The sequence below is a fragment of the Myotis daubentonii genome, chromosome 1 (genome assembly GCF_963259705.1).
Source record: "Myotis daubentonii chromosome 1, mMyoDau2.1, whole genome shotgun sequence".
NCBI lineage: Eukaryota > Metazoa > Chordata > Mammalia > Chiroptera > Vespertilionidae > Myotis > Myotis daubentonii.
The window spans coordinates 51,382,939-51,407,088 of NC_081840.1; the positions used below are offsets into that span (position 1 = coordinate 51,382,939).

The window sequence follows — 24,150 nt, forward strand, 5'->3', positions numbered from 1 at the left end:
TCTTATAAAAGAAAAACTATTTTAGTTTTTTAATTATAGTGAATTCTATATATAATTATTCCTTGATACGGGAATCTGATATGCACAATTTCATCACTACAAAATGTATATGTCAATAATTTAATCAATTCTGGTATATATTACCCCAAAATTCTATACCATTAAAGAAGATACTTCCTTCCTTGTTTTTAACAAGATGTTCTTCTCAAGTTATCAATACAATATAAGTTAGCTATTGGTTTTCATTATCCTGGGAAATCAATGTCAGAGAATTAATAATAATAATAATAATAGCAACATCAGGTTGAGAAAAAGGAGAAGTGAAAAAGGTACTGGAGCTTTTGTTGTTGTTGTGCATTTGTTGTGTATAGAGCTTGGGTAAGTTCTAGTGAGAAAATATTTGTTTTTTTTAAATGTTTTAATGTCATTTATCAATCTGTTTTCTTTTTTTTAAAATATATTTTATTAATTTTTTTTTTTTTTTTTTTTTACAGAGAGGAAGGGAGAGGGACAGAGAGTTAGAAACACTGATGAGAGAGAAACATCGGTCAACTGCCTCCTGCACATCCCCAACTGGGGATGCGCCTGCAACCAAGGTACATGCCCTTGACCGGAATCGAACCTGGGACCCTTCAGTCCATAGGCCAATGCTCTATCCACTGAGCCAAACTGGTCAGGGCTATCGATCTGTCTTCTGTTTCTTTCTTTCTTTTTTAAATCCTCACCCGAGGATATTTTTCCATTGAATTTTAGAGAGAGTGGAAGAGAGAGGGAAAGACAGAGAGAAATAGAGATGTGAGAGAAACACATCGATTAGTTGCCTCCTGCATGGGCCTGGGCCAGGGAGGAACCTGCAACTGAGGTATGTGCCCTTGACTAGGATTGAACCTGGGACCTTTCAGTCCACAGGCCAACGCTCTACCCACTGAACCAAACCAGCTTGAGCTAGAGAAAATATTTTTAACAAATATTTTATTGCTTCTCTCCCCTCTAACATTTAAACTTTGCTGCCTTAGGTTGTAGTGAAAGAGCTGTCATACAGAACAATGATTAATATCCTTATATATTTATTTATGTGTTTAAGGCAAGTAGAAGACTAAGATAAGCCTCAATTAAAATACTGTGTGTTTTCTTGCTACTTGCCTCTTGCTAAACTTGGATAATGGTGTAATAAAATTAGTTGGGTTCTGATTGATCAATATGGTATGGGATTCATGTACATGTCTTCTTTTATATGTTCTCATATACTCTGTAGTAACTTAGTTTTTTATTTTTTTTAAAAATGATAATAGTATGCCCTAACAGGTTTGGCTCAGTGGATAGAGCGTCGGCCTGGGGACTGAAGGGTCCCAGGTTTGATTCCGGTCAAGGGCATGTACCTTGGTTGCAGGCACATCCTCAGGAGCGTGTGTGTAGGAGGCAGCTGATCGATGTTTCTCTCTCATCGATGTTTCAAACTCTGTATACCTCTCCCTTCCTCTCTGTAAAAAATCAATAAAATATATTTTTTTAAAAAAATGATAATAGTAATATATATTATAATAATATATAATGTATACCACATGTAAAAGAATTGTGTGTCTAAGAAAAATGAAGCTCACTCCCTACTTATGATTTTTCTTCCTTTTATTTACCCTACAAACAGAATAGCAACCTCAGTATTTGAACATATTTATGAAAAAGTGAAGTGGGTGGTGGGGAAGGTATAGCCAAATGCTATGGCTCCTGACAGCATTCTTCTCCTTCCCTTCACTGACTGAAACACAGCTGAAAAATATGAAATTGCTTCTATGGCGATGAATTTAGCAATTTTAATTAGTTAAGGATTAGGATAACTGAATGATCAATGGTATACTTTGATTAAAAATGGAGCTTTAGCCCTAGCTGGTTTGGCTCAGTGTATAGAGCACCGGCCTACGGAATTAAAGGTCCCGGGTTCGATTCCAATTAAGGGCACATGCCTGGGTTTCGGGCTCAATTCCCAGTGGGGGGCATGTAGGAGGCAGCCGATCAATGATTCTCTCTCATCATGGATGCTTCTATCTCTCTCTCTCTCTCTCTCTCTCTCTCTCTCTCTCTCTCTCTCTCCCTCTCCCTTCCTCTCTGAAATCAATAAAAAATATATTAAAAAAAAAAAGAATGGAGCTTTACTATACTATGTTATACTGAAACACAAGACAGAGCCCTACTAAAATGAACATTGAGTATCATGATACTCTTCTCAGTCAACTGAAGTGTCCAGAATGAACTATAAAGTTCACGTAGTACTCCCAAATAATAATAATTTTAAAAAAAAGCAATTATCAGTTACCCCTGATAATTTACTGTATCAAAGCTAACAAGAGAGCCCCAGTCGGTTTGGCTCAGTGGATAGAGCATTGGCTTGCAGACCAAAGGGTCCCGGGTTTGATTCCAGTCACGGGCATGTACCTTAGTTGCAGGATCTTCCATGGCCCGGGCAGGAAGCGACCAATCGATGTGTTTCTCTCACATCGATATTTCTCTCTTGTCTTTTCCTCTCTCTAAGAAATCAATGGAAAAATATCCTCCGGTGAGGATTTAAAAAAGCTAACAAGAGATTCTAAAGACCTTTATTAAAATCCAGGCCTCATTGTACAAGTCAAGTGAAAAGGTTTCTAGGAAAAACCTTTCACTGGCACCTTTATGAAAAATTACTTAATTCCTATAAAAGTGGCAACACTTCTGTTTTAAGACATTTGAAAGATCTTAAATTATCAGACAATTTATTTTGCCAAGAATAAGTCAGGTAATAGCAGCACTCACCCACCTTCACTAACCAGCTCACTATTGTCTGACTGCTTACAAGAGATGATCTTCTCCACTAGTTGGTTGTAGCTGCAGTTACCAACAGCTTTTACAATGTCATCAATCTAGAAAACAAATGATTGTCTTACTAATCATGATAAGATTAAAAACAATAACAAAGAAACCAATATCACTCTTTAGGGTTTTATTCTAAAACAATACTAAAGATACAAATATTATTTATGAAAAAAATCAACACTAAAATTAACACCCAACTGTTTTCAGTTTTGTTTACAGCTATATTATAAAAAATATGTTTTGAAAAAGAAAAATAGTGCTCACTTGTATGTCAATTACGCAAAAAATAATTAAATGGGTTTATTACATGCAACTTTATTTCCTAAGGTTGTAAAGATGCATTTAAGTGATTAAAATAAAAAATAAACCATTTAAGGAGGAAAAATAAGAAAATGTCAGTTTTTTTCTTTTCTGAAATACAAATATTTTGCATTTAAAGCAAGGCAAATATAAAGATGCAAATTTATGAGATTAAAGTTTTCCCATTTTATTTATTACTAGGGGGCGGGGGGTCCCTCAGCCTGGCCGGTGCCCTCTCGCAGTCCAGGAGCCCTCAGGGGATGTCCAACTGACAGCTTAGGCCCGCTGGCAGTCAGACATCCTTAGCGCTGCTGCGGAGGCAGGAGGGATTCCTGCCACTGCCGTGCGCTTGCCAGCTGTGAGCCCAGTTTCTGGCTGAGCAGCACTCGCCCTGTGTGAGTGCACTGGCCACCAGAGGGCAGCTCCTATATTGAGCATCTGCTCCCTTGTGGTCAGTGCACGTCATAGCAACCAGTCATTCCGCTGTTCGGTCAATTTGCATATTAGCCTCTTATTATATAGGATTTACTTCCTAACCAAGTATAGTGAAAATGAGTAGACACAACTAACTTTATTTTTCTGAAGAAAAGTTAACGTATATTAATCAGGGACAGTTTTTGCCTAATGATTCTTATTTAATATTTGTCTTTGGAGGTTCACTAGAAAAGTGAATTCAATGTTTTAAGTTACAGGAATATAAAATTGGGCATCTCTACTCTCTCTCCATTATACTTTGTTTTGATTATTGAAGAAAAAGATTTCTGCTGTCTCAACAACTTATTTTGTTTGCCCTCCCATCCCTAAAATATCTTTATAAGTGATTTACATGTACTACTGTATTAATATAATATATCCATAATAAAACAAGTACAAATTAATACAATGATATAAAAAATAAGAGGGCTGATATTTTCTTTCAACATCCAAATGATCTTCTTGAATACTTACTCTTTGAACATCATAAGTCTTAACATATATCTGCACAAGAAATACTCTGGACAGTAGTTCCCAAACTGGGAAGCTTATTAAAAAGATTTAGGCCCTGGCCAGTGTGGCTCAGTTGGTTGAAGTATCACCTGTGCACTGGAAGGTTACAGATTTGATTCCGGTGAAGGCACATACCTAGGTTGTGGTTTGATCCCAGGTCGAGGCTCATGCGAGAGGCAACCAGTTGATGTATCTCTCTCACCTGGATGTTTCTTTCTCTCCTCCACCCCATCCTCCCTCTCTAAAATTAAGTTTTAAAAAAGATTTAAAAGAATTCCAGGCTCAAGTTGCTTCTCAATTGTCTAAGCTTTATTCCACTGCTGAATAGCAAAATTTGAGAACAACTGCTCTGCTCTAGGCTATAATTTATTTCTTTCAGCCTGGTGCACGAATTCGTGCACCAGTGGGGTCCCTAGGCCTGGCCTGTGCGATCGGGCCGAAGCTGGCTCTCTGACATCCCCTGAGGGGTCCCGGATTGCGAGAGGGCGCAGGCCACAGGTCGAGGGACCCCACCGGTGCACAATCAGGGCCGGGGAGGGATGTGGGAGGTTGGCCAGCCAGGGAAGGACCAGGGGAGGGCTCCAGGGCATGTCCAGCCCATCTCGCTCAATCTCATTCAGCTGGACCCCAGCAGCAAACTAATCTACCAGTCAGAGCTTTTGCCCCCTGGTGGTCAGTGCACGTCATAGCGACTGGTCGACTGGTAGAGTGTCTATCCCCTAGTGGTCAGTGCATGTCATAGCGACTGGTGACTGGTAGAGTGTCTATCCCCTGGTGGTCAGTGCATGTCATAGCAAGCGGTTGAGCAGCCTTAGCATATCATTAGCATATTATGCTTTGATTGATTGAACGGACGACCGGACACTTAGCATATTAGGTTTTCATTACATAGGATTCCTGCAAAATTCTACCATGTTTTGTAAAAGCCTCTTAACCATGCAAGTGAAACTGATGGTTGGTTGAGAAGGCCAGTAAATTGAAAAAGTCAAAGCAGTGAATTATGGAAAATGTTACATACATATCTAAAACATTTCATATTAACTAAAAGCACATAAATGTATTTACTTGTCAATCTTTCGATGCAGAGTAAAATAAGGTTTTTCTTTGAAAGAGGATCTTTTGGTTACGAGTCTATGTAAACCACACAAAAGAGTATGACTTCCAGCTTTGATACATTTAAAATGAAAACTTAAACCCTTAAGAAGCAAATGGAGGGCACAGTTCTTTTAGATTTTCATGCTTTTTCTGTGTGTGTGTATACATACATATATATATATATATATATATATAATTATATATATATAGAAACATCAATGATGAGAGAGAATATCAGCTGCCTCCTGCACTCCCCACACTGGGGATCGAGTCCATCACCCAGGCACGTGCCCTTAACTGGAATCGAACCTGGGATCCTTCAGTCTGCAGGCCGACACTCTATCAACTGAGCCAAACCAGCTAGAGCTTCAGTCTTTTTCTTAACACTTACACTGTTTAGAGCATTTCTTTAGTGAGTCAACTTCGTTGTGTTTCCAAAGAACCTGAATTTTCAACCCTAAGGAATCCACTAAAATACAACTAGAATAACAAATACCAGATCAATGTGCAAAAATCAATTTTACTTCTATATACTAACAATGAACAATACAAAATTTCAAGTTTTCTTATTTTTTTTTTCTTTTTTTTTTTTTTTTTATTGCTTAAAGTATTACAAAGGGTATTACATATGTGTCCTTTCCCCCCCCCCCCCGCCCTTGACAGTCCCCTAGCCTCCCCTATCCCCTAGTGTCTTATGTCCATTGGTTATGCTTATATGCATGCATACAAGTCCTTTGGTTGATCTCTTACCCCCCTCCCTCGTGCCCCCCAATCCTCCCCGGCCTTCCCGATGCAGTTTGACAATCTGTTTGAGGCAGCTCTGCCTCTGTATCTATTATTGTTCAAAAGTTTATAATGGTCTCTATTATCCATGAATGAGTGAGATCATGTGGTATTTTTCCTTCATTGACTGGCTTATTTCGCTTAGCATAATGCTCTCAAAATTTCAAGTTTTCATAGGCTGAATCTCTGTATTAATATTTCATTCAATTAATTCATTTCGGTGCCTTTTATACACTACTATATACTAGGTGCTGTTAGAGCAATTACAGATGCAGCAGAGAACAAAACAAATGTTCTATGCTTTCATAAAGTTTATATTCTGGAACAAACACAAACAATAAACCAAATAATCAAATACATAATATGCTAGGTAGTTGTATGAAACTGTTCTTTTTCATTGTTCTATAATATTTCATCTTTTGACAGCTACCTAAGTTGTTTTCAGTTGGGGCTGCAACAAATAATACTGTTATGAATATTCTTGTACACTTATCTTATTTCACATATCAAGAATTTCTCTAGGATATGCATTGTCAAATTTCTGAATATTAGGATATCCTTATCCTCACCTTTACTAGATAATTTCAAACTGCTTTCCAAGGTACACAGCCAATTCACATTCTCTTCAGCAGGAAATGAGAATACAATGCACATCTTCTCCAACATTTAGTACTGTCAGACTTTTAGATGTTAGCCATCCTGATGTGTGCAGAGTGGTATCTCATTTTGGTTTTAATTTGCATTTCCCGGATGGCTAGTTCATATGTTCACTGGCCACTTGCATATCCATTCTTGTGAAGTGCCTATTCAAATCATTTGCTCCTTTTTTTACTGGATGGCCTACCTTTTAAAAAAGTACCTGTAGGAGCACTTTATACTTTCTGGATATTCATCCTAATGTAAGTTGTGATCATCTTCTACTCTGTGGCTTACATTTACATTCTCTTTGGAATTTCTTCAGACAAATACAAATTCTCAATTTTAATGTAGTCATGTTCCACCTATGTTCTTCATAGTTAATACATTTGTGTCTTGTTTTAGAACCTTTTCTTATCATTAAGGTTAAAAAAAATTCTCAAACTTATATAATTTTATTTTTTACAGTTAAAAGATAAGTGCACATGGAATAGAATTTTATTGTGTGACTTGGAGGAAACAACTTCATTTTTTCTAATTGGCTATCTAATTAGAAATTTGAATTGGCTATCTAACTGGCTATTTTTTTTCTGGTTTGCATAATTTCTTTATTTAAATTTTTATGCAAGTCTTAACTTGGATTAGAATGGCTAACTATTTACATATCTAATTGTCTTAGCACCTTTTATTGAAAGGACTACCTTTCCCCCATTACCTTACAGTGCCCTAATTCTGTCTATATATTTACACAGTCTTTCTTAACTACAATCGTTAAAATATTTTGTATCTGGAAGAGCAAGTCCTCCCTACTTATTCTGCTTCAAGAATATCTTGGCTTTGCCCTAGTTGGTGAGGCTCAGTTGTTTGAGCATCGTCCATGCACCAAATGGTTGATGGTTCAAATCTCTCTCAGGGCATAAGACCAGTTGTAGGCTTGATCCCCAGTAGGGGGTATGCAGGAGGCAGTTGATCGATGTTTCTCTCTCACATTGATGTTTCTCTATCTTTCTGTCCCCCTTCCTTCTCTCTCTAATATCAATAAAAACATACTTTTTTATTTTTTAAAAGAATATTGGCTTCTATTCCTAGATCTTTTTATTTCCATATAAATTGTAGAATCAACTTTTCACATTCTAAAAGTACTTCCACAATCTGCTGGGATTTTGTTTGGGATTGTATTAAAACTATAATTTACTTTAAAGAGAAATGGCATCTATATAAATTCAGTCTTGAAATCTAAATTTTCATGTGTGTAAAAAGAATGTATAATCAGGTTCATAAAAAACAAGTAAAGCCTAGCTGGTATGGCCCTAATTGAGTTGGCCCCTAACTCCCTGAAGGGACACTCAGAAGTCTTGGGCTTGGGCAGGTTTACCAGTCTGGAGGACTGCTTTCTTAACCTCTCAATTTGGCTCATTCCAGGTAAAAACAAAAATAAGTATCAGCCCTAGCCGGTTTGGCTCAATGGATAGAGCATCAGCCTGCGGACTGAAAGGTCCCAGGTTCGATTCCGATCAAGGGCACATGCCCAAGTTGAGGGCTCGATCCTCAGTGGGGGGCATGCAGGAGGCAGCCGATGAATGATTCTCTCATCATTGATGTTTCTATCTCTCCCTCTCCCTTCCTCTCTGATTAAAAAAAATAATAAAAATTTTAAAAAACTCCCTTAAAAAAAAGTACCAAAAATATAATCTAAATTAATTTGCCAAAGTAATAGCATTTTACTAAATTTGTGTTTATATAATTTAAAATTTTCTACTTACCTGAGGGTCCACTAACCACCCATGGTATAAAGGAATATCAAGGAGATCAAATACTATGCATTCTGGTGTATATTCAAACACTCGAACACCAGTGAATTTTACATTTACATCCAAGCCTGTCTGTAGTTTGTGCAAGATTGCCATAGCATCACTCATATTCTGAAAACAGAAAAGGAAAGGGTAACAATAAGAAAAAGGAAACAGTAATAAAGAAGATATTTACATGCAAGACATTTCCTTCTAATTTTCCATTTTTTATTTTTATTAAGTATGTACTATGTGCCGGACACCAATCTGAGTTCCAAATATATAATAATACCAGAGGCCCGATTTTGTGCACTTGGGGCGGGGGGGTCCCTCAGCCTGGCCTGCGCCCATTTGCAGTCCAGAACCCCTTGGGGGATGTCCACCTGTCAACTTAGGCCCACTCCCCGAGGAATCAGGCCTAAGCTTGCAGTCAGACATCCTTCTGGCAGCCAGGGAGCCCTCGGGGGATGTCCGACTGAAGGCTTAGGCCCCCAAGGGAGCTGTGATGAGGAAGTTGGGGTGACAGAGGAGCCACGCTGTCCCGCCCCACCGCCCTGGGTCGGGTTGCACACAGGATGCCCGGGTGGGCCGGCGGATTGCTGCTGCCCCGCCAGGCCGCCCCAGGTCGGGTCGCACATGGGATGCCCGCTGCCCCAGGTCGTAGATAGCAGGCCCGGATGGCAGCAGGGCAGGCAGGATGGCACTGTCCCGCCCCACCGCCCCGGGTGGCAAATAGCAGGCAGAGATGGCAGCGGGGCAGGCGAGATGGCACTGTCTCACCCTGCCCGCAGTATGTAAATTAGCTGCCATCTTTGTTGGCGGTTAATTTGCATATCGTGCTGATTAGCCAATGGGAGGCGTAGCGAAGGTATGCTCAATTACCATGTTTGTCTATTATTAGATAGGATGATCTCACTCATATATGAACTCTAATGAACAAAATAAACCAGAGATGAACAAAATAGATCCAGAGACAGAGAAACATAGAACAGACTGTCAGATCTTAGAGGGAAAGTGGGGGTGGGTGGGTGGGTGGGTGGGTGGGAAGAGATCAATCAAAGAACTGGTAGGCATACATATGTATAACCCATGGACACAGACAATAATGTGGTGAAGGTCTAGGGTGGGGGTGGGGTGAGCTAGATAGGGCCAATGGGGAATAAAAGGGACATACTTTCAACAGTAAAGATTAAAAAACTATATATATAGAACAAAATAGACAAAGTTTCTGATCTCATGCAACTAATGCTACTGAGAGAGACAAGTATATTCTATATTCATAAAAGGCTAAGTGACAGACCATCCGTCTGTCCGACCAGCTGGTGCATATGATATGCCCTGGCAGTTTAAAAATAAATGTTGACTTGTGCATGCGTGATACATATAAAGCTCTCACTGGCGCCAACTGCACATGTGTTTTAATTTTAAAATACTACTAGAGGCCCGGTGCACAAAATTCATGCACAAGGGCGGGGCGGGGGTCCCCTCAGCCCAGCCTGTACCCTCTCCAATCCAGGACCCCTCGGGGGATGTCCTCTCACAATCCGGGACTGCTGGCTCCTAACTGCTCACCTGCCTGCCTGATCACCCCTACTGGACCCCTGCCAGCCTGATCACCCCTAACCACCTCTGGCTGCTGGCCTGGTCACCCCCAAATACCAACCCCCCAGGCCTGGTTGCCCCTCACTGCCCCCTCTACCAGCCTGGTCACCCTTCACTGCCTCCCCCCCCCCTCGCCGCTGGCCTGGTCGCCTCACATAGCCTGTTCAGTCGTTTGGTCGTCCCTCACTAACCCCCTTGCCGGCCTGGTCTCCCCACCCAGCCTGCTGCTCAGTCATTTGGTTGTCCCTCACTAACCCCGCTGCCAGCCTGGTCACCCCACGCAGCCTGCTGCTCAGTCGTTTGGTTGTCCACACTGCCCGCCCCTGCTGGCCTGGTTGCCCCACACAGCCTGCTGCTCAGTCGTTCTGTTGTCCCTCACTAACTCCCCGGCCAGCCTTGTCGCCCCACGCCTGTTTGGTCATTGTTCAGTTGTGATGGCCCCTGGCTCTTTATATATATAGATATTATATATACTATTTTGACATGTAATTTTTTGCAGTAATGTAATTGCTGCATGAATCTTTCTTCTAATTAATTTCCTTCAATGTGCATGAATCCGTGCACCGGGCCACTAGTAAATACATAATATAATATCAAGTATTAGTAAGAAAAATTGAGCAGGACAAGGATGTACAGATTGACAGGGGTGAGGGACCGATTTTAGACCAGGAAGCCTAAAGACAAAAGTTTCTAGTCAAAGAAGGCCTCTTCCACTTTTAGGTATATATCCAAACCAATTGAAAGCAATGTCTTGAAGAGATATTTGTACACCTAGATTCATTGCAGCATTATTCACAACAGCCAAGAGGTAGAAACAATCCACATGTCTACTGACATATATGTAAAGAAAATGTGGTATATACATACAATGGAATATTATCCAGCCTTAATAAAAGAAGGAAATCCAATTATATGCTAAAGTATGGATGAAACTTGAGGACATCATGCTGAATAAATAAGCCATTGCAAAAGGACAAATTCTGCATTATTCTACTTATATGAAATATCCAGAGTAGTCAAAATCATGGGAACTGAAAGTAGAATGATGGTGGTTGGGGCCTGGAGGGAAAGAGAGCTGAGGAATTGTTTGATGGGTACAGAATTTCAGCTTTACAAGATAAAAATGTTCTGGAGATCTGTTACAAAACAATGTGAACATGGTTAACATTACTGAGTTATACATTTAAAATGGTTACAAGACTAAATTTTATCTTTTTTAACCACAAAAGAAAAAGAAATGAGCTATCAAGACATGGAGGAAATTTAAATGTATATTATTACTAAGTGAAAGAAACCAATTTGAAATTATTTCATTTATTTTGTTGTAGCCATGCTTGACTCTTTGCTATTCCATGGACACAGTATTGAACTCATTTAGCATCAGAGTTTTTGCACCAGTGTCCACTTTGTCTGGAATGTGGCTCTATGCTCTATGGTTCCAAATGACAATGTGAGAAAGACAAAACAATGCAGACAGCAAGATCAGTGGTTGCCAGAGGTTAGAAGGAGGGAGGGATATATAGGCGGAGCACAGAGGATTTTTAGGGCAGTGAAACTCTTATGTATGATACTATAATGATGGATACATGTCATTATATATTGGTCAAACTCATAGAATATATAACACAAAGAGTGAACCCTAATGTAAACTATGGACTTTGGGTATTAATTATGTATCAGTGTAGGTTCATCAATTATAACAAATGTGTCACTCTGATACAGGATGTGGATAGTCAGGGAGATTATGGGTGTGTATTTGGAGACCAGAGGTATATGGGAACTTTGTACTTTTTATTAATTTTGCTGTGAACTTAGAATGCTTTAAAAAGGGGGAGAGGGCTCTTTAAAAATGACACCTAGCCCAGCCAGTATGGCTCAGTAGTTGAGCATCAAACCATGCACCAGGAGGTTGCTGGGTGGATTCCTGGTCAGGGCACATTCCTGGGCTGCGGGCTCAAGAAGGCAGCTGATTGTTGATGTTTCTCTCTCATCAATGTTTTGATCTCTCTCTCCCTCCCTTTCTCTTTCTCTAAAAATGAATAAAAACATTTTTAAAAAATGATACCTAAATAGTGACCAAGAAAAATACTGAGCCTTGGGGAGTTCTAGGAAAAAAACATTCCAGACAAAGTGAACACTAGTGCAAAAACTCTGATGCAGAAATGAGTTCAATACTGTGTCCATGGAACAGCAAGGAGTCAAGCATGGCTAGTATAAAATAAGTAAACTGGAAAGTGGTGGGAGATGAAGTCTGAGAGAGACAGAGGCTGGATCACAAAGACTGTTGGCCAACTCAAGGAGTCATTCTATGCATATCAGTTTTCTCAATAAATATAGACACACAGTCTATACTTAAAGAATATTTTTTGATGAAACAAGTAAAAGCCAATATATAAAATTTAATAAAACTTTATTGAATCCCTACTGTTAATCAGACTCTGTGATACATATTGAAGATATAAAATCGGAGTAGACAATAGCCTACTGGAGAGTTTATAGTAGAAAGGGAGAACACAAAATAAATCCTTTTATGTTAAAACTCAGGACTCTCTCTGAAATCTGAAAAAGACAAATTTAGATCATAAGAACAAAGTTCTGTTTTACCAATAACTGATAAAATTCCATTCTAAGAACAAAAAAATTATTCAAATATTTAGAATTTATGAATGAGAAAATGTGTAACAGAATAACATCTACATATATATATCCTATCTAATAATAGAGAAACATGGTAATTAACCTAACTTCGCTATCCTTCCCATTGGCTAATCAGCGAGATATGCAAATTAACTGCCAGCCAAGATGGCGGCCGGCAGCCAGGCAGCTGAAGCGAACATGAACATGAGGCTTGCTTACTCCAGTGATGGAGGAAGTCAACGTTCCCTGCCTGCCGCAGCTCAGCTCTGAGCTCTGGATGAAACAATGTTGCAATTATAGAACCTAAACCAGGGGTGGGCAAACTTTTTGACTCGAGGGCCACAATGGGTTCTTAAACTGGACCAGAGGGCCGGAACAAAAGCATGGATAGAGTGTTTGTGTGAATTAATATAAATTCAAAGTAAACATCATTACATAAAAGGGTACGGTCTTTTTTTTTTTTAGTTTTATTCATTTCAAACGGGCCGCATCCGGCCCGCGGGCTGTAGTTTGCCCACGGCTGACCTAAACAAACCCCAGAAACCTGCTTTCAGCCAGCGCGGCCTCAGAGCTGGAGCCTGCTCTCAGCTCCAGTGACTGCCGGGGTCCTACCCCAGCAGGTCCAGGGGTTCCCAAAGGTGTGGACGGAGTCGGCGAAGAAGGAATGACACAGAGACAGTGTTCAGTTGATCAGCAGCCTAGCCAGGACCTCTAGCCAGGATCTCCAGCCAAGTTCTGGTCTGGATCTCCAGAGTGGTTCTGCTTAGGATCTCCAGCCAGGTTCTGTGTCCATATTCTCTTGCTAGGTTCTCCAGCCAGGTTCAGTCACCAGGTTCTAGTCAGGTTCTCTTGGCAATTTCTGTAGTCAGGTTCAGTCCAGGATCTTTTGCCATGTTCTCTCCAGCGAAGTCCTTCTGTCTCTAGATAGAGAACATTCTGTGTAGGTTCTGTGCCTAGGTTCCGTCTCTCTTGGTCCTGTCTTCTAAGTCCTGTCTCCTAAGTTCTGTGTTCTAAATTCTGTCTTGTTACATCTGTATTTATACCAGTTGATTCAATCCTATCAATCTCTATTACCAAGGTTAGGGCGTTTCTTATCTCCATTCCAGGGAGTAAAGATTATGCAGCTTAAGCATGATTGTTTGTAGTTAAAGTGATTAATTACCTGCCTGGCACTTCATTAAAAGGTTTTATTCCCTCCCTAACTTCAGGGGAAAATCCCTACCTGGGGAAACAACCTTTCTCGGAGAGGTGACCTTGGTTAAAACACAGTGCCAAGAAGGTGAGCAAACATATTAAGAACAGTATTCCATATATGCCAGGTCCCTTGAAACAGCAAGGATGGACCGGCTCCCGGCAAGTGACAGCTATAGAAGGTAAATTAATCCCAGAATAAAAAAAAGAAAAAAGGAGAGGCTGGGAGCTTCAGTCACCCACCAGCCTGAAAACAGCCCTCAGCCCCTCACCCAGACTGGCCAAGCACCCCAGTGGAGACCCCCACCCTGAAGGGGGTGTGACCAGCTGCAAACAGCCATCATCCCATCATCCAGGCTGGCCAGGCACCCCAGTGGGGACCCCCACCCTGAAGGGGGTGTGACCAGCTGCAAACAGCCATCATCCCATCATCCAGGCTGGCCAGGCACCCAAGCAGGACCCCCACCCTGATCCGGGACACCCTTCAGGGCAAACCAGCTGGCCCTCACCCATGTACCAGGCCTCTATCCTATATAGTAAATGGGTAATATGCAAACTGACCCTAACAGCAGAAAGACTGGGAATGACTGGTCACTATGACACACACTGACCACCAGGGGGCAGACACTCAATGCAGAAGCTGCCCTCTGGTGGTCAGTGCCCTCTCACATGGGAGGAGCTCTGCTCAGCCACAAGCCAGGCTGATGGCTGCCAATACAGCGGTGGTGGCGGGAGCCTCTCCTGCCTCCTCAGCAGCGCTAAGGATGTCTGACTGCAGTTTAGGGCTGCTCCCTGCTGGCAAGTGGACATCCCCCGAGGGTTGCCGGGCTGCCAGAGGGATGTCTGATTGCCATCTTAGGCCCAATCCCCTGGGGAGCTGGCCTAAGCCAGCAGGTGGTAATCCCCTGAGGGGTCCCAGACTGCGAGAGGGCACAGGCCAGGCTGAGGGACCCCCCATTCCCCCCGAGTGCACAAATTTTTGTGCACTGGGCCTCTAGTATATATATAAAAGCCTAAGCAACCATCCATTAGCCGCGATGACACACACTGACTCTCAGGGGGCAGATGCTCAATGCAGGAGCTGCGCCCTGGTAGTCAGTACACAGCCCCTCCCGTGGCCCCTCTCCCTGGCCTGCCAACCTCCTGCAGCCTCTCTCCCTGGCTAGCTGGCCGGCCCCCCCATAGGCTTTGATCACCAGCCAGGTTGAGGGACCCCACCCGTGTACAAATTTGTGCACCGGGCCTCTAGTTATTATAAAATCTTTGACTTTAATCAGTTTCACCTTTCTAATAACTATGTTTCCCCAAATATAGTTGACCCTAGAATAACATGAGATTGAATTACATGCATCCACTTACACAAACATCTTTTTCAGTAAATATTGTAAATGTATTTTTCTTTCTTATGATTTCCTTTATTATTTTTAAATTATAGTTGACATTCAATATTATATTTTTTCATTATGATTTTCCTAACATTTTCTTTTCTCTAGCTTATTTCATTATAATACAGTAAATAATACTTATAAGATACAAAATATGTGCTAATAGGCTGTTTACAGTATATTATTGGTAAGGGTTCTGGTCAACAGTAGGCTATTAGTAGCTAAATTCTGGGAGAAAACAAAAGTTATATGCAAATTTATTTTATTGTTTTGCCTCAAATGTGACATTTATTCAAAGGAAAAAAAAAGAAAATGACAAGCTAGCCATCCCTTGGCTCCATTCCCTCTCCCCTCCTGCTCCTCCTCAGCCTGCCAAGGACTGAGAACCCTGGCTGGGATAAGGTAGCAGGCCAGCCCCTCTGAGATGAGGTCAGCAACATTGAGGGGCATCTCCTCAATGGAGGTGTTGTAGAGTCCTCTTGCCCTAGCTGGTTTGGCTCAGTGGATAGAGCATTGGCCTGTGGACTGAAGGGTCCTGGGTTCAATTCCGGTAAAGGGCATGTACCTTGGTTGCAGGCTCAATCCCCAGCACTGGTGAGGGTGTATGGAGGCAACCAATCGACGTGTCTCTCTCTCTGTCTCTCCCCAATTCTTCCACTCTCTTTAAAAATGGAAAAATATCCTCCAGTGAGGATTAACAACAACAAAAAGTCCTCTTGTTTTCTTCCGTTACCATATTAATAGCCACACCCTTATGGCCAAAAGGTCCACCCCAACTGATTCTATGGATATAGTTTTCCCTGTTGGTGGGAAGGTCATAGTTGATGACTAAAGAATCCTGTTGCACATCAATGTCTCTGGCCATCAGGTGTGAAGTAATCCATACTTTGCGAGAGTGGAACTCCCTCATTATTACAATTCATTCCTTTTGGTCCATATATCCATGCATAGCAGAGACAGTGAAGTCTCAGGTGTGCATTTTCTCAGTGAGCCAATCAACTTTTCTTCCAGTGTTGATAAAGATGACTGCCTGGGTGATGGTGAGGGTTTCATACAAGTCACACAACATGTACAGCTTCCACTCTCCTTTCACACTGATGAAGAATCGGCAGATACCCTCCACAGTCAACTCTTCCTTCTTGACGAGAATCCAAATGGGGTCCCTCATGAACTTCTTGGTCACCTCAAGCACATCGGAAGGCACTGTAGCTGACAGTGATTCCACCTGGGTGTTGCTGTTGAGCTTTTGGAATATGTCATAGATCTGGTCCTTGAACCCATGGCTTAACATTTCATCAGCTTCATCTAGTACAAACCTCTTGATGTATTTGGGAGACAGGTATCTGTGGTTAAGCATATCAAACACATGGCCTGGGGTGCCCACAATGATATGGGGAGCTTCCATCTGCAGCTTCTGCAACTCAGCACACACACTGGTACCCCCAAGGCAGGCAGGAGGCCACCATGTAATCTCTTAAAGCCATGACTACCTTCTGTATCTGCTGTGTCAATTCTCTAGTGGATGCCAGGGCCAAGACCCGGGTGGCCTTTAGATCCAATCCAGTCTGTTGCAGAATCCATATGGGAAAAGTGACTATTTTCCCATCCCAGATTGGGCTTGAGCGATCACATCATAACCCTTGATACAAGGAAGAATGGCTCACTGCTAGATGGCACAGGGCTTCTCAAAACCATAGGCACAGCTTACACCTTTATATATCTTCCACATTTTTTACAGATTACATAGTATTAAAATAAATTGATATCATATGATAAGCTCCATAAACAAAGTGATAAAAAATCAACAAATTTATAAACAAAAAGTTTAAAGGGGTAGGTATTTTGTCATCTTTTTCCTAAATCAAAGTTATGATAATATAAAATATAGAATATAGATCCTAGGAATGGTTGTTTATATCACCAGAATTACTATTGGTTCCTGTAGGCCAGTGGTTGAACTATTTTTTAGCAAACTACTGGATATAGAGTTCAAAACCACACTTTTAAGGTTTTTCGAGAATTTTCTAGAAACTGTAGATAAATTTAGTAAGACCCTCAATAAGTCTAGTGAGCCCGCTGATAAATTTAGTGAGGCCCTCAAGAAATCTAGTGAGACCCCCGAGGTTATGAAAAAGGACCAACTAGAAATTAAGCATACACTGACTGAAATAAAAGATATTATACAGAGTTCCAACAGCAGACTAGAGGATCACAAGAATCAAGTCAAAGATTTGAAATACAAAGAAGCAAAAAACACCCAACCAGAAAAGCAAAATGAAAAAAGAATCCAAAAATATGAAGATAGTGTAAGGAGCCTCTGGGACAACTTCAAGCGAACCAACATCCGAATTATAGGGGTGCCAGAAGAAGAGAGAGAGCAAGATATTGAAAACCTATTTGAAGAAATAATGACAGAAAACTTCCCCTACCTGGTGAAAGAAATAGACTTACAAGTCCAGGAAGCACAGAGAACCCCAAACAAAAGGAATCCAAGAGGACCACACTAAGACACATCATAATTAAAATGCCAAGAGCAAAAGACAAAGAGAGAATCTTAAAAGCAGCAAGAGAAAAACAGTCAGTTACCTACAAGGGCGTACCCATACGACTGTCAGCTGATTTCTCAACAGAAACTTTACAGGCCAGAAGGGAGTGGCAAGAAATATTCAAAGTGATGAATGCCAAGAACCTACAACCAAGCTTACTTTACCCAGCAAAGCTATCATTCAGAATTGAAGGTCAGATAAAGAGCTTCACAGATAAGAAAAAGCTAAAGGAGTACATCACCACCAAACCGGTATTATATGAAATGCTGAAAGGTATCCTTTAAGAAGGGGAAGAAGAAGAAAAAGGTAAAGATACAAATTATGAACAACAAATACACATCTATGAACAAGTGAATCTAAGAATCAAGTGAATAAATAATCTGGCCCTAACCGGTTTGGCTCAGTGGATAGAACGTCGGCCTGCGGACTAAAGGGTCCCGGGTTCGATTCCGGTTAAGGGCATGTACCTTGGCTGCGGGCACATCCCCAGTGGGAGGTGTTCAAGAGGCAGCTGATCGATGTTTCTCTCTCATCGATGTTTCTAACTCTCTATCCCTCTCCCTTCCTCTCTGTAAAAAATCAATAAAATATATTAAAATAAATAAATAAATAAATAATCTGATGAACAGAATAAATTGATGAATAGAATAGAATCAGGGGCATAGAAAGGGAGTGAACTGACTATTCTTGGGGGGGGGGAGGGGTGCGGGAAGAGACTGGACAAAAATTATACACCTATGGATGAGGACAGTGGGGGGGTGGGGTAAGGGCAGAGTGTGGGTTGGGAACTGGGTGGAGGGGAGCTATGGGGGGAAAAAGAGGAACAACTGTAATAATCTGAACAATAAAGATTTAATTAAAAAAATAATAAAAAAGAATTTTCCCCTTATATATGTTTTTATTGATTTTTAGAAAGTGGAAGGGAGAGGGATACATCAATGAGAGAGAAACATCATGGATCAGCTGCCTCCTGCATGCCCACTATTGGGATCAAGCCCGCAACCTGTGTGTGTGCCCTGACTGAGAATTGAACCAGCGACTTCCTAGTGCATGGGTCGAGGTCACCCAAAGGTACTTCTATCATACCAAAATATTTTTTTAATCTTTTTGTTAATCCTCACCTGAGGATATTTTTCTATTGATTTTTAGAGAGAGTAGAAGGGGGGGGGGCGAGAGAGAAACACCGATGCCTGCAACCGAGGTATGTGCCCTTGACCAGAATTGAACCCATGACTCTTTAGTCTATGGGCCTATGCTCAAAACACTGAGCCAAACTGGCTAGGGCCATATAAAAATATTTTAAAAATCTACTTGTAGTCATTTAAAAAACTGTCATAGAAACACACAAATACAATGTTGCCTTGTGTAAGCAAAACTGGGGGAAATGTGCTCTTAGTTTACATTACAATTTCTGGTAAAAAGGGTTTAATTAGGAAGGCTATAGCTCTGCATTGGTCTTCCTAAAATTTAGGCTTGACCATTTCTGCTCACATAAAATAGAACATATTACATCATACCTGTGGAACATTAAACACCAGCTTACACTTAGCAATATCAGCTTGATACATTACTATTCTCAAAGCGAATGGTAAAGTTTTTGTTTCAAAGTTGTAACAAACAGCATCTAACAACTGCTTACTTTAAATAACATGAGGAAAGATGAATCAAAGACAAAATCACTTGAAAATCAACTTTGCAAAGAAAATAGCAGGTTACCATTCTACGTAGGCCTGTAGAATAATACCTATGTTTCATTCTATATAGCATATATATTTATATAAAACAGAGTCTGGCCATTGATAGAGATCAATGAATACATCCTTAAGTTAAAAATTACATATTTTAATATAATAAAAATTGTTTATATTACCTGTTCATAATTTAAACGTTGAATTTCTGAAATTTCTTTTGGCTTTGCTTCAAGCATGTAATCTCCTGTAAAAAGAAATTGTGAAGTTGCCTTTAAAAAAGATTAGATTTAAATTTTAAATTACAGTAATAAGTGACATGTAAAATTAAGCACCTAATTCTAATCAGAGAAAATTGATATTAGTCTCACATATATATTTTTTTAATCCTCACCTGAGGATATGTCCATTGATTTTAGAGAGAGAGGAAGAGAAACATCAAAGTAAGAGAGAAACAGCAATCAGCCCCCACACCCTGGATGCACCCCAACCATGGATCAAACCCAATGCCACAACCTAGTTATGTGCCCTGACCAGGAATTGAACCCGCAACCCTTCGGTTTCTGGGACAACTCTCCAACCAAGCCACACTGGCCAGGGTTGTCTCATATATTTTTTTCAATTACATACTCTAATGCTTTTGAGCTTTCTCTTTCTTCCAGTTTATAATATATTTAAGCATCTTTCCATGTTACTACAATAAAGCTCTAAATGGCTGTACCAAGTTTCACTATTATTAATAACATAACTATTACCCCATTACCTTTCCAAGAATGGGAGTTTATCAGTCTTCTAAATGTTTGCACCATTCTGAGAAGTAAACAAAAATTTTTTGCATTTAAAAAAATTGATATATTTTATATATGTATTTTTATTTGGTATCACCTATTTAATATATATGACTTTTGGTATATGTGGCACCTTTTAAATATATGTAGCTCTATTTTAACATCTGCAGTGCCTTATCTATGTTTTGTCTTTTTAATTATGTATTAACTATATATACTCTTCTTTTAATTGCCTGCCTACACAAGTATTATTTCTTATTACTGAACTGTAAAAGCTCTTTCCAATTAGAGAAATTAGAACATTTATTATTATACATGTGGTAAATATTCTCCCCTCCCCCCATATTGGCTTCTAACTTTATGGTTATGCTTTTTTGTCTATTTTTTGTGTGATACAGAAATATTTAATTTTAATATAGTCAAATTCTTCTTGGTTGGATGTCATGTGTAGAAAGATCTTCAAATCTTAAAAGTATAATAACAGCCCTGGCCAGTGTGGCTCAGTTGGATGGAGAAGTCATCCCATACACCAGTGGATGGTGGGTTTGATTCCCAGTCAGGGCACATAACCAGGTTGTGCATGTGAGGATGGCAGTCGATGGATGTTTCTCACATCAATGTTTCTCTCTCTCTCTCCCCTACTTCCTCTCTCTAAAATCAATTTTTAAAAAATGCAGAAACATTCACATATGCCTTCTTCATATAACTTTATCTTTTTTAATGTTTAAATCTTTAATTTACCTGGTACTTATTTTGATATAAACAGTTATATATAACCAGCTTCTCACCCAGCCTCCCAAATCACTAACAAGTTGATGAAATTTTTTATAATACAACCTTTATTTTCTAATTCAAAATAAACTTCTAAAGACTGCATCAAGTATTCTCTTAAGCTTTCCAACTCTGCTAAAAAAAAAAAAACTCCTATGAACTTTAATATATTATTTGTAGTTTTTTTTCCAAAATATATTTTATTGATTTAAGAAGGGAGAGGGATAGGTAAAGCATCAATGATGAGAAAGAATCATCAATCGGCTGCCTCCTGCACACCCCCCACTAGGGATCAAGCCCACAACCTGGGCATGTACTCTGATTAGGAATCGAACTGTGACCTCCTGGTTCATAGGTCAACACTCAACCACTGAGCTACAATGGCCATGCTATTATTTGTACTTTTAATTAGAATTTAGGATAGGAACATCTAGGTGGGTGTGGGGTAAAAGGGGTCAATGGGAAAAAGGGGGACATCTATCTATAATAATAAAAGTGTAATATGCTAATTAGACCGGACAGCTGAACGACCTTTCGGACCTCATTCTGGATGTCCTTCTGGACAAAGCCGTGGGTGCAGGGACTGAGGCAGATGCTGTTAGGGGCAATCAGGCAGGCAGGTGAGCAGTTGGGGGCAATGAGGCAGGCAGGCAGAGGGGTTAGGGGCAATGAGGCAGGCAGAGTGGTTAAGGGTGATGAGGCAGGCAGGCAAGTGGTTAGGGGCAATCAGGCAGGCAGGCAAGTGGTTAGGGGCGATCAGGCAGGCAGGCGAGCAGTTAGGAGCCAGCAGTCCTGGATTGCGAGAGGGATGTCTGACTGAACTGGGAGTTGGACATCCCCCGAGGGGTCCCGGATTGTGAGAGCGTGCAGGCTGGGCTGAGGGACCTCCCTCCCCCTGTGCACGAATTCGTGCACCGGGCTTCTAGTATTTTCAATAATAGATGTTTAAAAAAACAAAATAAATAAAAAGATAGCAAAATCTAGGAAAGATTTTATTCTGCATAGATACAAGAACTCCAAAAGCACTAAACAGAGATATATAAGCAAGTCTATGTAACAAATATATCTGAGTCCATATAATATATGGCACATATAATATAGGGCACACATACATATATATTTGAGAACATAATTGCTATACTTGTATCCTATATTTCATTTGATAGAAGAATCAGATATTTTTATTTATTATTATTATTATTTTTATTGATTTCAGAGAGGAAGGGAAAGGGAGAGAAAGGTAGAAACATCAAATGATGAGAGAATCATTGATCGGCTGCCTCCTACACGCCCCCTACTGGGGATTGAGCCTGCAACCCGGGCATGTGCCCGTGAACGGAATTGAACCCATGACCTTTCAGTCCACAGGCCGACGCTCTATCCTCTGAGCTAAACAGGCTAGGGTGAAGAATCAGATATTTTTAAAAGGCAGAGTTTGACACTGTCTGGTGGTTAGAGCATTGGCCTGCACACTGAAGGGTCTGGTCAAAGGCATGTACATGGGTTGTGGGTTTACTCCCTGCCCCTGGTCAGGGCATGTGTTGCAGGCAGGCAGTAGCAACCAGTCTCTCTCACATCGATTTTTCCACCCCCCTCTTTCTTCCCCTCCCTCCCTCCCTTCACTCTCTCTGAAAATAAATGGGAAAAAATATCTTCCAGGTGAGGATTAACAAAAACAAAACAAAAGAAAAAAAGGCAGAGTTTGAATTTTTAAGGGAACATCTTTCAGTTTTAGATACCTAAATAAATCTTCTCTCAAGAGTGCTGTTTTGTCTAGCTTTTCTAACCTTTATCACCTGAAACTGGTCAACAATATTATTTGAGTCAATAACTATTTATTCAGCTCTTCCCGAAAGCAGCCAGAGGTGACCTCTGAAAATAGTTTGCTCTTTACTTGACCCAGAAAGCCCCACAAAATCATGCACATCAAAATGTTCAAATCTTCATGTTCACTTTAAGAACACTTGTGAAACTGCCCAGGCCATCAAGGGTATGCATATTCAAAAAGCCACCAAGTATTTAAAGGATTCACTTTACAGAAGCAATGCGTGCCATTCCGTCATTACAATGGTGGAGTTGGTAGATGTGCCCAGACCAAACAGTGGGGTTGGACACAGGGTTGGTGGCCCAAAAAGAGTGTTGAATTTTTGCTGCGCATGCTTAAAAATGCAGAGAACAATGCTGACTTAAGGGTTTAGATGTATATTCTCTGGTCATTGAACACATTCAGGTGCACAAAATTCCCAAGATGCAACATAGAATTTACAGAGCTCATGGGTGGATTAACCCATACTTCAGCCGTCTCTACCACATTGAGATGATCCTTACTGAAAAAGAGCAGACTGTTGCCAAAACAGAAAAGGAGGTTGCACAGAAGAAAAAGATATCCCAGAAGAAACAAAAATTTATGGCCCTAGCCCTGGCCTGTGTGCTGTGTGGCTCAGTTGGTTGAACTGTCCTCCCCCGCACTGAGAGGTCACCAATTTGATTCCTGTTGCTGGCACATGCCCTGGTTACAGGCTGAATCCCCGGTAGGGGGCATACAGGAGGTAGCCAATCGATGTTTCTTTCTCTTTCTCAATAAAAAACATATTAAAAAAAAGAAAAAAAGAAAAGAAAACCAAACCTATGGCCCAGGAATAAATTCAGCATAAAATAAATACAAATAAAGTAAAAAAAAGCAAAGAAAGCAAAACTATTTATTGAGAGTCTACTATATGTCTAGTAATGGGTAAAAACAAATATTAGGAAATAAATGGTTCTCTTTAAAAACAATAATTTGCCCTAGCTGGTTTGGCTCAGTGGATAGAGTTGTCAGTCTGTGGACTGAAGGGTCCCGGGTTCGATTCCAGTCAAGGGCACATACCTGGGTTGTGGGCTCGATCCCCAGTAGGGGTCGTGCAGGAGGCAGCCGATCAATGATTCTCAACATTGATGCTTCTACCTCTCTCTCCCTCTCATTTCCTCTCTAAAATCAATAAAAATATATTTTAAAAAAACACCCCAAAACAATAATTTGGTTGGGCAAACAACATACAGGGAACAGAATAAGATAATGATAAAGTATAATATAGTTAAAATGTAATAAGTGCCAACTTATGTTAGTC

At 40.5% G+C, this 24,150-nt stretch overlaps 2 protein-coding genes and 1 pseudogene across 3 annotated transcripts in view; 1 reads left to right on the forward strand and 2 right to left on the reverse strand.

Annotated features, from left to right (window-relative positions):
* Window positions 1–24,150, reverse strand: part of MINDY2 (MINDY lysine 48 deubiquitinase 2) — a 60,393-nt gene that overhangs the window by 21,890 nt on the left and 14,353 nt on the right. For both annotated transcript variants that reach the window (XM_059699889.1, XM_059699880.1), the window contains exons 3-5: window positions 19,667–19,731; window positions 8,409–8,567; window positions 2,789–2,891 (exon numbers count right to left, since the gene is read on the reverse strand). In XM_059699889.1, the coding sequence (XP_059555872.1) occupies window positions 2,789–2,891; window positions 8,409–8,567; window positions 19,667–19,731 (327 nt within the window). The remainder of the gene's footprint in view (window positions 1–2,788; window positions 2,892–8,408; window positions 8,568–19,666; window positions 19,732–24,150) is intronic.
* On the reverse strand, window positions 15,511–16,849 carry LOC132236728 (eukaryotic initiation factor 4A-I-like). Its single transcript, XM_059699912.1, has one exon. It carries the CDS (start codon window positions 16,653–16,655, stop codon window positions 16,218–16,220), a length of 438 nt encoding a protein of 145 aa, XP_059555895.1. The 5' UTR covers window positions 16,656–16,849; the 3' UTR covers window positions 15,511–16,217.
* LOC132227831 (large ribosomal subunit protein uL22-like) lies at window positions 20,196–23,450 on the forward strand (annotated as a pseudogene).

Excerpts from the sequence above, each read along its gene's own strand:
- LOC132236728 (XM_059699912.1), bottom strand. The coding sequence starts at position 16,655 with ATGGAAGCTCCCCATATCATTGTGGGCACCCCAGGCCATGTGTTTGAT.